This window comes from Poromitra crassiceps (assembly GCF_964638095.1).
Source record: "Poromitra crassiceps genome assembly, chromosome: 2".
Lineage (NCBI taxonomy): Eukaryota > Metazoa > Chordata > Actinopteri > Beryciformes > Melamphaidae > Poromitra > Poromitra crassiceps.
In genome coordinates, this window is record NC_139624.1 from 10724027 (window position 1) to 10737997 (window position 13971).

Sequence of the window (13971 nt, forward strand, 5' to 3'; positions counted from 1 at the left end):
AACCTAGAAATTAGATGCTTGGAGTGAGGAGGGCTCAGCAATACATCGAAAAAAAAACATGTTCATTTGGGAGCGCTTCAAAGGTGCGAATCTCGGATCGAACATCATTTCTGATTTGCAGGAATCTGAGCCAATTTGTGCTGGGTAACCCAAACTTCCTCTTCAGTATTTCAAGGGATGCAAAATGACCATCTATGTATAAGTCTTTGATGGAAACTAGCCCCTTCTCACTGCAGGCATGGTAGTTTTTGTCTGACCACGGGGCCAAAAAAAGTGTGGTTGAAGCAAATTGGCGTATGGACAGACACATCTGGAAGACTTAAAACATTCCTAACTTGGTTTAAAAATCTGACCGTTTTTCATGACAAAACGCATTAAAGTTTTTTAAGGTCCCAGGTTTCTCTAACTTAGCAAATACTGTAGCATGGCTGGCAGGGAAGAGTTGACAATAGAGCTGGCCTCCATTTGTGTCTTGGTCTGGACTTTCAGCAGCCACATGCTTGATACGACCCTCTATAATCAATGGACCACATATTTGCATTTATTTATTTTGTCAGCCTTCTTGGCTGCTGAGAACCCTGCTGGTCACTAGTAGCAGTGGACACTGCCTAAACAGCTTCTTTTGGTATGCTGATACAACAGTGATGTATATGCATTCTGGCCTTTCTCTGGGTGGGTTGGGGGGCTCAGGGATTTTGTTGTTACTTTTTGTTTATTGTGTTTCCATGTTTGTCTATATGCACATTGGAAAACATCAAAAATATAAAATATAAAAAAAAGAATAAAGAACGAGACAAGAGCTTCATGATCTTAATTTATTGTCAGTGAAACAGAACAATGTACATTTCACTCCAACTGCAGTCTGCACTCATCACTTCAGGCTTCACACAGGAGCCTGTGTGCCTCCTAACATGCATTTTCCTGTTAAAAACATACATGCTTTTAACAAAAACAATTCACTGACAGATTATAAACTATATGAGCTACTGTTAATTTACGAGTTACTGACAGATTATAAACTATATGAGCTACTGTTAATTTCACTACAATTTCCTCATTCAAATTAATTGTATGTAATCTCATTACCTACTATGGCAATAAAAGTGATTCTCATTCTCAAGCACTCATTTTCCATTTTTTTAAGCCTTCAAGTAATTACGAATGGAACTTCTGCTATGTTTAAGTCAATATGGTCTGTTAGACGCCAGCGAGAACAAACCCGTGATAGACAGATGGCTCATCCAATCACCTGCCAGGTATGTTTTGAAAGTCCCCGCCCATTGAAACGGTTTCCCGAGCGACTCGTTCCCAGATGGTTATGTGAAAACAAACCATCTGGCAGCGTCATGATACCAATAAAGCACCTTGAATTGAGAGAGAGAGATAGAGGGGAGGGGGAGAGATAAAGACGGCAAGAAAAGAAGGAAGAAACAGACTATGTTTACATGGACTACAATATTCCGCTATTAACCAGATTAAAGGGATACGCCACTTTTTCGGGAGTTAAGCTCATCTTCCATATCCCCCCCCCCCCCCCATATAACCATGGTACAGCATGTCTTTACCGTCACTGTCTGAGCAGTATACACTGAGCTACAGCATGTCTTTACCGTCACTGTCTGAGCAGTATACACTGAGCTACAGTGGTGAAGTTAGTAAGTATTGCCTTAAATGGAGGCCAATGGTACATCCGTTCAAAATAACCAAAAACACAGATCTGATAGCGCCGAAATACATGTTGTGCTTTGGGTACTCGCCACGAGATGAAATATTAATCCAGATGCGGAGAAACAATCTTTTTTTAATGTAAATACATAGCCGGAATTACTTTCTAAACATGGCAACCAGGCATGCGCAACCTACAGCGCATGCGCCGTGTACAGCGGAAGCGCTCTTTACAGGCAAACAAGGAAGTAACTCGGTGTGGGCATTTACTCAGGAAATAACGTTTCACGTACCTATGGATTAATATTTAATCTCGTGGCGAGTACCCGAAGCACAACATGTATTTTGGCACCATTAGATCTGTGTTTTTGGTTATTTTGAACGGGTGTACCATTGGCCTCCATTCTAAGGCGATACTTGCTAACTTCACCACCGTAGCTCACTGTATACTGCTCAGACAGTGACGGTAAAGGCGTGGTGTACTTTGGTTATGTGGGGGGGGGGGGGACAATAGAAATATTGTGCGCTTCGTGCACTAATTTCTAGCGTGCCTTAGCACGCTTCGCTCGCTCGCCTGCAGTTGAGGGATTGTGAGCCTGTGCGGAACCTCTCACCTTATTGTAGTAGTGAGATAGTGAATAAGACTGCCATGTAAACAGCATGTTCTGATTGTCTTATTGTTGCAGTCCATGTAAACGAGACAGTGAGAAAGAGACCGACAGAGAGAGAGACACCCAGGGAAAGAGTGGACCACGCTGTTTCCCCTCTGTCAGGACGAGCCAGCCTCTGAAACTGCGTTTAAACACCGAGTGGAACTCACGTAGGCTCTCCTCTGACCAGAGGGGGGCGCTCCATCATCACAGTTTGAAGGTGGGGGAGGGAGGGAGGGGGGAGTCTCCTCCTTTCATCTCCTCCTCCCCCTGTCTGTGTTTTTTCAACATGGCAAAGAGAGAGAGCGGGCGGGTGGGCGGGCGAACGAGCGTTAGTCATCTGCATCGGGTTTTAAAGGAGGACCACCGTCGTTCGCCGAGATCTGAAACGTCTTCTTCCCCTTCCGCTGGACGTGATCCTCGTTCCTCTTCTCCAACGTCACAATCTGTCAGAGAGAGAGAGAGAGAGAGGGATGAGGAGAGAGAGAGAGAGAGAGGGATGAGGAGAGAGAGAGAGAGAGAGAGAGAGAGAGGGATGAGGAGAGAGAGAGAGAGAGAGGGATGAGGAGAGAGAGAGAGAGAGAGGGATGAGGAGAGAGAGAGAGAGAGGGATGAGGAGAGAGAGAGAGGGATGAGGAGAGAGAGAGAGAGAGAGGGATGAGGAGAGAGAGAGAGAGAGAGGGATGAGGAGAGTGTGACTTGAGTGTATAAGCACTGTGATGCGATAACCACGACAGCTACAACACATGGTTTACATATGTCAGCTACAACACATGGTTTACATATGTCAGCTACAACACATGGTTTACATATGTCAGCTACAACACATGGTTTACATATGTCAGCTACAACACATGGTTTACATATGTCAGCTACAACACATGGTTTACATATGTCAGCTACAACACATGGTTTACATATGTCAGCTACAACACATGGTTTACATATGTCAGCTACAACACATGGTTTACATATGTCAGCTACAACACATGGTTTACATATGTCAGCTACAACACATGGTTTACATATGTCAGCTACAACACATGGTTTACACATGTCAGCTACAACTAGGGATGGGTACCGAACTCGGTACTTTTACAGGCACCGACCGAAAGGGGGCGGTACTACCGAGTATCAGTTCACATGACATAAAACAGTACCTCATTTCGGTACTTGAACGCATCTGAGTAATAGAAGAGAGTGGGTAAAATAGAAATTCCGACGGAACCTTAAGGCAGTGGTTCTCAAACTTTTTCTGTCAGGCCCCACTTTGGAGGAAGAAAATCTTTCGGGCCCCACCGCCCCAACAAAATTGAAACAAAACGGTCCAAGTTTAACTTTTATTGACATAATGACCATTCATTTCTATATTCTGGCTGTTTTGCCCTGCACATCTTTTCAAAAACAATAACAATAAAGTGCAACCTCTACAAAACAAAATAAATTCAAATATCTTAATTGTGAGTTCAAGTCACTATCACTGTATTAAGGGCTGCCTGTTTTCCACTGCAAATCGTTTCAAAACAATAATAAGGTGCAACCTGCAGAAAATAATAAGTGCAGACATTTGTGAGGACTCAAGTTTTATCAGTATTAGTGGCTGCAATGAGCCTGTTTTCCACTGCAAATCTTTTCAAAAGAATAATAAAGTGCAACCTGTGCAGAAAATAATAATAATAATGGTGAGGACTCAAGTTTTCTCAGTATTAGTGGCTGCAAAAACCCACACAGTTCTCCCAATTCAGCCCGTGTTGTGTCAGGTAACTGTCCAGAAGCATAGCTCTTCAGCTGTTGCTCTGCTTGTAACGTACTTGCAAAACAGCAAATCCTCACTCAGTGACTCCGACGTGACAAAGCGAACATAGGCGATAAGCAAGCAGTCTTTATTGCTGTCCGTAGCCTCGTCCACTTGTAAGGCGAAACGTGTGTCTGTCAGTTTTTCCGTGAGTTGTTCCTCGAGATCATTTGAAATGTCACATATACGTTTTGCAACTGTGTCATTGGACAGCGGGATAGTCTTCAATTTTGCAGCGCTGGTCTCATCCAGCATAGTTGACACCATATGGATAGCTGCTGGGAGTATGAGCTCCTCAGCGATGGTGTGCGGCTTCTTGCACTGTGCAATTCTGTATGCGACCTTGTATGACGCTAGTTGTGCTTTGCTGTTCACTGATGCCACTTTTACAAAGCGATTTTCCTGCTTGCGGTATTCACCGAGTTTCCTCTGAAAGAACCCGAGTGGCTTATTGACGAAAGTGGGGTGTGTTGTCTCCAAGTGTCTTTTTAATTTGTTAGGCTTCATGCTGTCCGCTGCCAGAGTTTTCAGACAGAGAACACAGACTGGTCTCTCCTCGTCTCCTACCGCATTGACTGTGAATCCCAGAGCAAGATAGGCGTCATCATATTTTCGTCTCGGTTTTTTTAGTTGACTGCCGCCCTCCGACTCCTTGTTTGTCCCAGCCAAATGTCTCTTCATTGTGCACTAATCTAAACTAAACAGCCTCCAGTCTGTCTGATGAATGAACGGGTCACTACGGAAGCGCGGGGTTTGTTTATTTCCTCACGGGGAAAAGAAGTCCGACCTAAAAATGGCTAAAACATTGGTTCCGCGGATTTCACCCGCGCCCCACCTGTAATACCACTGCGCCCCACAAGTGGGGCGCGCCCCACACTTTAAGATACACTGCCTTAAGGCAACACGCGAGAGCGCGTTACGTCAGTCCGTCACTCTACCTGAAACATCAACAAACAGGACCACCCGAAAATGTGGCTACACGTTACCAAGATAGACTCAGACAACACTGGTTGCAACATTTGTGATGTGAATTGCAAAGCTGGCCAGGGAAACACCTCAAACCTGAGGAAGCATGGTCAAACACAAGATATATTTACGGTAGCTAAATGCTGAAGACTGTAACGTATTAGATAGGCTGAGGGTGAATGAAGCAGGCAGCGCACCGCAGCTAACGTTAGCAGCACCTCCTCAGCTGTAACGTTGAGAGAGGCATCGACTTCTACAACATCAGGTAACGTTATTTAATTAGCTAGCGTTGGCTGGATAAGTTGTTTCACTGCCATTGTGGTTGTTAGATAACGGGGCTTTTCACTGTCTTCACAACGACTGCAAAACAGAGATCGCTAACGTTAACGCTAACGTTAACGTTGCTGCAGTAATTGTCAAGGGTTCAACAGAACGTATTTCCTCAGCCTGTATAGTAGCTATCAACATGAAATAAAAAGCATTTGATAGCTTAAACCCGTGGCTTTTTATTTGGAAGGGTTACATTTGCCGTAATCTTTATTAACATTTCTTAAAATGCATTAGAATCTTTTTATTTTTTGGGGTTAAAGATTTTTTTTTTAACTCATTGAGTGCCAGCCACTTTTGGAAAACGGATGCTCCCAGTGCCAGCCCTTTCAGAGCGTTTTCAGTGATTTCTCGAGGCCCACAGAATATTGTGTGATATTACTATGTAAACACCGAACACGGCCAAAGAACAGTGAGACTCTATTGTATCATCAGCAAAAAAAAGTTTATTGATATAATTTTCCGTTCTTTAGTTATCAGCAGTAGAAGATAAGTTGTTTTCACCAAAAACAGACGTTTCAAACTAGAAGCTGAGATAATGAGCCTTTTGTGAAATGAAGCATTTCAAGCACATCACTGACTCTGAAGCTAATATTTTCTGATGTAGTGACACCTCAAATACCTGAAGAGTAATTTCCTTCAATATAACAGCAAGACAAAGGAATTTTGTTTGGCAAAATAATATTTTTTAGCTGCAACCAGCAGCGCTGGCCCCTGCATGCGCATGACCCTACACCTTCTTGCTGGTCTTGATTTACTGCTGGTGGGCATCAGATATTCTAGCTTGTGTTTGTTGCCAATCTGTCCATCGAGCTTGCTGTCTGGGTCTGTGTTGTATGCTGCCCTGCGTGCCCCACCCCCCTCCTCCTCCATGGGAGTGTCTCTGGTGGCTCTCTGCTGCGTTTGCTCTGCACTGAAAAGTGCGCTACGCCCAGCTTTTTCACAGCGTTCCGCCGTTTTTGTCGCCGGCTTCCAGCTGAGAATAATGTAACTTTTCAGAAAGACGCTGGTGTCGGCAACTAATCATGTGGAGGGGCTATCGCAGCGGAGACGGAGGGGCTCAATTGTGGCAGCAGATTGGCTGCTGTTCACAGGCACAGCTAACGTTATGCTTCATGCATATCGATGCATACCGATGCCGTTTCCGTTTCACCATGACTTCTTCTCTGTTTTTTCCTCACCTTTCTCTAATCTGGAGAGCACTGTCGCCACCTAATGGGTCTGTAAAATAGCTTATACACATTCGACATCCCCCACATTTTTACAGGAGATGCATCAGGCTTTGATCCACGTCCCACCGTCAAAAAACGCAATTGACGACTTTAGTCGTCATTGGCACTACTCTACGTTACTATTTGAATTGACGACGATAGTCGTCATTGGCACTCAATGAGTTAATGAACATTAGAGCAAATATAATACGAAAAGCCAAAGGGTTAAGCTCTCAAATGCTTTTTATTTTATGTTTCTATGTGCTACAGAGCCTGAGATATGAAGGCTTTAGTGAATACCGACCGCTCTCTCTGGGAAGTTTGGACTGTCATTTTTTTTAGCGTGTAAAGTACCGAAAATGGTACCGTTTGGGGTACCGTACCGAATTCCAGGTACCGGTATCGTACCGGTATTGGTTCAAATGTGAACGGTACCCATCCCTAGCTACAACACATGGTTTACATATGTCAGCTACAACACATGGTTTACACATGTCAGCTACAACACATGGTTTACATATGTCAGCTACAACACATGGTTTACATATGTCAGCTACAACACATGGTTTACACATGTCAGCTACAACACATGGTTTACATATGTCAGCTACAACACATGGTTTACATATGTCAGCTACAACACATGGTTTACACATGTCAGCTACAACACATGGTTTACTTATGTCAGCTACAACACATGGTTTACATATGTCAGCTACAACACATGGTTTACATATGTCAGCTACAACACATGGTTTACATATGTCAGCTACAACACATGGTTTACATATATGTCAGCTACAACACATGGTTTACATGTCAGCTACAACACATGGTTTACATATGTCAGCTACAACACATGGTTTACACATGTCAGCTACAAAACATGGTTTACATATGTCAGCTACAACACATGGTTTACATATGTCAGCTACAACACATGGTTTACATATGTCAGCTACAACACATGGTTTACATGTCAGTTACAACACATGGTTTACATACACATGTCAGCTACAACACATGGTTTACATATGTCAGCTACAACACATGGTTTACATATGTCAGCTACAACACATGGTTTACATATGTCAGCTACAACACATGGTTTACACATGTCAGCTACAACACATGGTTTACATATGTCAGCTACAACACATGGTTTACATATGTCAGCTACAACATATGGTTTACATATGTCAGCTACAACACAGGATGTAGATGTCAGCTACAACATAGGATTTACATATGTCAGCTACAAGGCAAAAAAAGGAGCTACTTGGAGTTTGAAAAGAATATATTATTGAATAAGAAGTAGTTGTATCTGCGTCCTGCAAAGAGTTACAAACCACAATACATCTACAATTGATACGGGCAAACACAACCGTTGGTCTTCGTCAGCCTAAAGAAGACGCGTTAACAAGCCTGAAAATGGCGTTCGAGAGGTCAAAGTGACCTTGACCTTTGACCACCAAAATCGAATCAGTTCATGCTTGAGTCCAAGGCGATGTTTCCTGAGATATTTGCGTTAACAAGTTTGAAAATGGCGTTTGAGAGGTCACAGTGACCTTAGTCTCGCTGGCCAGCCTCCTCTCCCTTCCGCCCGAGGAGTCTGGCGTCGCAGGTCTCCATAACTGGGATAAACCCTCCCCTGCTCTACTCTGCTCTCCCATTTGAGCGACTGTTTCAGTGGCAGCCGGATGTCCGCTCCCGGCTTATTACAAGCTCTGTCATTGGCTCCGACCATGTCAATCAGAGCGGCTTCCGCTCCCTCCTCCCTGTGTGTCGCTGTAAATAGTGCCCTGCCACCGCAGTGAAAACAACAATGCTAACTAGCTAGCAAGCTAACGGCAGAAACCTACACGGTAGCGCGTTGCTACACGCTGAAAATGGCAAGTTGGATTGTTTGAAACTATTTTCCAAGGGCACTGCCGCTAAGCGCCGCCCATCGCAATCCCACTATGGAGACCTGCGGCGCCAGACTCCTCGGGCGGAAGGGAGAGGAGGCTGGCCAGCGAGACTACAGTGACCTTGACCTTTGACCACCAAAATCTAATCAGATCATCCTTGAGTCTAAGTGGATGTTTGAGGCAAATTTGATGAAATTCCGTCAAGGCGTTCCTCAGATATCGCGTTAACGAACATCGGATGGACGGACATACGTACGGACGGACAACCCGGATCCATAATGCCTCCGGCCTGGCTATCGCCGGCGGAGGCATACAAATCTGCCATGCTGTGGAAATAGGCTACAGTGTGTGCTCATCCCTTTACAAGTCCACTCACTATGCATCAACATTGTCACACAACAGCGAAGGTAAGACATCATTTCTGCTTATGGTTGTATAAAGTGAAGTGGCTAGCAAACGTTAGCTCTGCTGGCGCAGCCAAGTCCCATTATAAACCATAACACCGTGTCGTTTCACCTTTGATTGAAAAATGTTTACACCAGATTAAAGAAAACATTTATGTGATATTGACTGATGCCCTGTTCGGCCATGTATCATGGTGTAGTTAGCTTATCTATCTACGGTAGCTCTATTTTGGACTGGAGCTGCTGTATGGAGCTGCTGTATGGAGCTGCTGTATAGAGCTGCTGTATGGAGCTGCTGTATGGAGCTAGCCGCTGTATGGAGCTGCTGTATGGAGCTGCTGTATGGAGCTGCTGTATGGAGCTGCTGTATGGAGCTGCTGTATGGAGCTGCTGTCGACTGAGCCATGATCGGGTGGAGACCAATAATAATAATAAGGAAAACAAAAGCGCACATTACATGGAAAAAACAAAATCATCAGTCAACTTCACACACTGTCTTTTCTTTAATCTGATGGCAGCGTTTTTGAGTAAAAAGTGAAAAGACGCAGAAAATGGTTTATACTCACATGTACGCTAGGGCTGGGCGATATATTGAATATACTCGATGTATCGCGGCTTGTGCCACGTGAGATGTAGTAAATGACTATATCGCAAACATTCGAGTATAATTGTCACGCATTGTTTATAACTTAAGCCGTCGGCATGACTCGCTTCACGTTTCCTCTTGTCAGCTCTCCCTCTCACACTCAGACAAACAGGAAGGGAGGGGGAATCACATGCATACGTCAAACGCGTCAAACCGCGTCAGACACACTCGCCCGCGCTACGCGACGTCACAGACACTCGCCCGCTGCCTTGACACTCGCCGTCAAGCGATATTTGTTTTCCCCATGATGGCGAAGGCTAGGCGAAGGCATGACCCGCCCCTGTCAAGGCAGCGTGGAGGACGAGCCTGAGAACCAGTAGTAGAGAATCCATCATCTGGCAGTGGTTTGGGTATCGCAAAGACGATGTTGAACAAACAACGTTTATCTGCAAAACATGCACCAAACCCGTCGGCTCCATAAAGTCAACCCCCGTGAGTCAAGTCAACACAGCGTGGTGCATGTGTGTGTGTGTGTGTGCGCGCGCGTGTCTCAAAACGAAGTAATTTATCGTCACCACACCATTTAAAGAAGCAGATTGATAATCAACTTTAATAAAGTTTTTCTGCAAATTGTGTCTCAGTGTTTCTGCGGGGCACTCAAGGTTAGGTCTGGCCAATATTGTGACTAGATGAGACCTAGATCTCGTTTTAGATTTTGTTATGGTAATATCTGCATACTCGTCTTTTCCTGGTTTTTAAAGGCTGCAGTAAAGTGAAGTCATTTTATGAGCTTACCAGACAGACTGTTCTAGCTGTTCTATTATTTGCCTTCACCCACTTAACGTTATTCATTATATCATTATTCACTGATGATTTTTTTTAATGAAAAATCACTATTGCCCAGCCCTACTAAGATCTTTGTTGTCATCAGTGTTGGGGCTAGTAACGTGTTTTAGTAATGATATCCATGTAAGTTTTTCAATTATTGTAATCGGTTAGTAGTTACATTTAGAATATTTTTTACTCACTGACTTTTTCATGTATACCCGAGACTTTACAAAATGTTTGGTCATGGAAATTTGGTTTAAAGTCATGGAAAAGTCATGGAAATCCATTGGTCAAAATGTGTATGAACCCTGAAGGGTTAAATCGAGCATTTATGAGAGATTTCAAAAATATCGAGATATACGTATATCGTCTATCGCGATATAGCCGAAAAATATCGCGATATTCTTTAGACGCCATATCGCCCAGCCCTAATGTACGCTGTACTCATGACTGCACACAGCGCATGCGCCACATGGCAAACAAGGAAGTAACTTCGGTTATACACTCCTGTTAGTTCAGTTACTCTTTGTTATGTTCTCTGTCTGGATTTACTACGAAAATGACCGTTTGACGTAACTTTGGATGATTATTTCATCACGTGGTGACGTGGTGAGTACACGAGTCACAACATGTACATGTGAGTGTTTATGGCGCTGTTGGAATGTGTATTTTGGGTGACTGAACCGCAGATGGAAAATAAAGCCATGTATGTTCTCGTTTTAATATAGACAATATGGCAAATGCCCTAAACTCCCAAAAGGTTGGCCTATCCCTTGAAGTCAAGTGTACTGCTGCATCACCTTCGTGCCAATGAACACAATAAAGATGTATTAAATCAAAGTTTTGACATGTGACAGATACCTGAGCGATGAACTCAGCGTCCTCCTCTCCACTGATGGTCAGGTTGAGTCCGCTCACCGCGTTGAAAAGCTCATATACATCCATCGCCTCGCTCACACCTCTCTTCTGGAAGAACTGTGACACACACACACACACACACACACACACACACGCACACACACACACACACACACACACACACACACACACACACATTATTGAGAGCCAAACACCGACAACTCAAGGCTGGAATATTGACTGTACATGGAAGCGGTTCATCACACCTTCTTAAAGATGACATGAAATGGGTCTCATGAAATGTGACGTATCAGACTGGAAACAAACATTGCTCTCACTCAAACAGTGCAGATAGGCGGGACATAGCGTATGGATGATTTGATTTGACCGTTCTGGGGACTGGAGTTGATGTTGGCCAATCCTGGCGCTTGAATGGCGTGTTCTGCCCCCAAATGGAGTGGGATTCAAGGTGTTCTGCCCCTACGCAAGTGGGATTCGCATAGAACTGGGCAGCCGGCTGCCTCCGTGCAGACACGCCGAGGCAAGAGTGCTGCCTGACGGCTTGGAGCGTCAACTAGCGCGGTAAAGAGCCATGGTAAATACGATATTCCTGGAATGCAAGTTTAACGAACCAGTCAAATGAAGACATTGCCGTTTTATTTTGTATTAACATTTATGGGCTAGAAATTCTGCCCAGGTTACAGGCACTAGACAGCAATCTTGCAGGCAGAGAATTTTCTTCTCGCAATGAAGATTGATTGACAGCTGTCATGTCGTGATATGATTGGTTGAAATTGGGTAGAAATTTGATACTACTGAATGACATCAGATTACAGTTATGAATGAAATCCTGAAAAATGAACTTTTGATGTGAAAAAATTATATACATATTTTTTCCATACATTATTAAATAGGTACACTGGGTACCAGGGATGTGATCTAAAAAAGAAAAAAAATATATTCATTTTTCATTTCAGCTCTACTTTAAACATCAAATGAAAGGACTTTCCAGGCCCAATTTCCTTAAATTGAAGGACCCAACACGTTAGTCATGCGCGGGGCGCAGTTATAACCACGCTGACCGCGGATATCCCGCACCGCGGGCGGGCCGGATCATAAAAATAAACATTTTGATTAATAGCGGATGGGTTGCGGGCGGTTGAAACAATGTATCATTAACACTTTGAGTGCCACGGCCCTTGGGCAAAAGGTTGCTTGCTGTGCCACATAGGCCGCAATGCATTTTAAAACAGTCATATAATTTTTTTAATAATTACTATGTAAACACTGAACACGCACAAATAACGATGAGACTCTCTTCTATCACCTGCAAAAAAAAGTTTATTGATCCCATTTTCCGTTCTTTAGTTATGAGCCGGAGAAGATAGCTTGATTGAAGCAAAAACATCCCTTTTTTTCTACGAGCTGAGATAATGAGCCTTTTGTGAAATTAAACATTTCAAGCACATCACTGACTCTGAAGCTAATTTTCTGATGTCTGGGTCTGTCTGGGTGAAGTGTATGCTGCTCTGCTGCTCTGCGTGCTCCCCCCCCCCCCCCCCCCCCCCCTCAACTGCACACGCCTCCTGGGTGTGTCTTATGTGTCTGGTGGCTCTCAGTCTCTGCTGAGTTTGCTGCGCACACACAGTGAATGGTGCGCGACATTCAGCTTTTTGGTTCCGCGTGTGTTTGTCACGGGCTGGCATGCTTCCAGTTCGGAATAATAAGGCTGATTATGTGAATGTGCTGTTGCAGCGTACATGGAGGTGCTCAGTTGTGACAGCGGATGCTGCTGCTGGGGGCACAGCTGGCGTTGTGCTCGTTTATGGAGGCACGTCGATGCATACGGACGGATGCGATGCGATTTCCTCATTTTCCCCAGTGACTATTTCTGTGTGTTTGGCTCCTTTTTCTCTGATCAGGAGAGTGCTGTCGCCACCTAATGGGTTTGTAAAATAGGTTATCGACCTCCAATAGCTACAATATTGTTAGAGGCGACGTAAGAAGCTTAGATCGACACCCCCCCGTCAAAAAAACAATTTGGAGTTATGACGCCATTTGGCGTCGCTGGCACTGTACGGTAAATTTCTAATGACGCCATATGGCGTCGCTGGCACTGAACGTGTTAATGAGGAGAAATAATATTAATTAGGCTCTCTAGTCTATGAACGTATTTTAAGCTACATTTTTCATCAGGCACATTGTTAGTTGCCTATTGTAGATCCCCCAAAGGACCCACGGCCGTAAACAAAACACAAAACTAGGTCGCTAAGCTTCACTTTTCGTCCATATATGGTCAATGATGTCACCCTCAAAAAGGAGTCTCCGCTGAAGACGTGTTTGAAGAGAAGACGTGTTCGTATTTTCCCATACAATGAGGCAATCAAGTAAACTAAACTTAAAGCTATAGCGTTAGCAGAGTAAACTACATGAGGGCAAGTGGTGGACTGGACATAATACAGCATGGAAGTTTATTTGGAGTCTTGGACTGCAGCGATCGCACCAACGGCAGCAGAAACCGCAAGTTCGCTCCTTTTATAGCGTTTATAGCGTCGGGTGCATGGCGGGCGGGGATCTATAAATAGTATGAAATAATTTGCGCGGATTTATGGCGGGCGGACGGTTCATGCATACACGCGGATTAGGATGGCATAAAAGCTCATCCGCACATCTCTACAACACGTCATAGTTTGAGACATGGATCAAGGTTAATTATACCTTCTTTTTTTTTTACATCAAAAGTCCCACTAGTACACATGGTTTTGTTACCC

General features: G+C 44.1%; 1 protein-coding gene across 1 annotated transcript in view; it reads right to left on the reverse strand.

Annotated features, from left to right (window-relative positions):
* Positions 1-809: 809 nt before the first annotated feature.
* riok3 (RIO kinase 3 (yeast)) overlaps positions 810-13971 on the reverse strand; it is a 55586-nt gene continuing 42424 nt past the window's right edge. Inside the window, exons 12-13 of the mRNA XM_083650881.1 lie at positions 11204-11317; positions 810-2761 (exon numbers count right to left, since the gene is read on the reverse strand). Coding sequence (XP_083507007.1) covers positions 2648-2761; positions 11204-11317 — 228 coding nt within the window. The 3' untranslated portion in view covers positions 810-2647. The remainder of the gene's footprint in view (positions 2762-11203; positions 11318-13971) is intronic.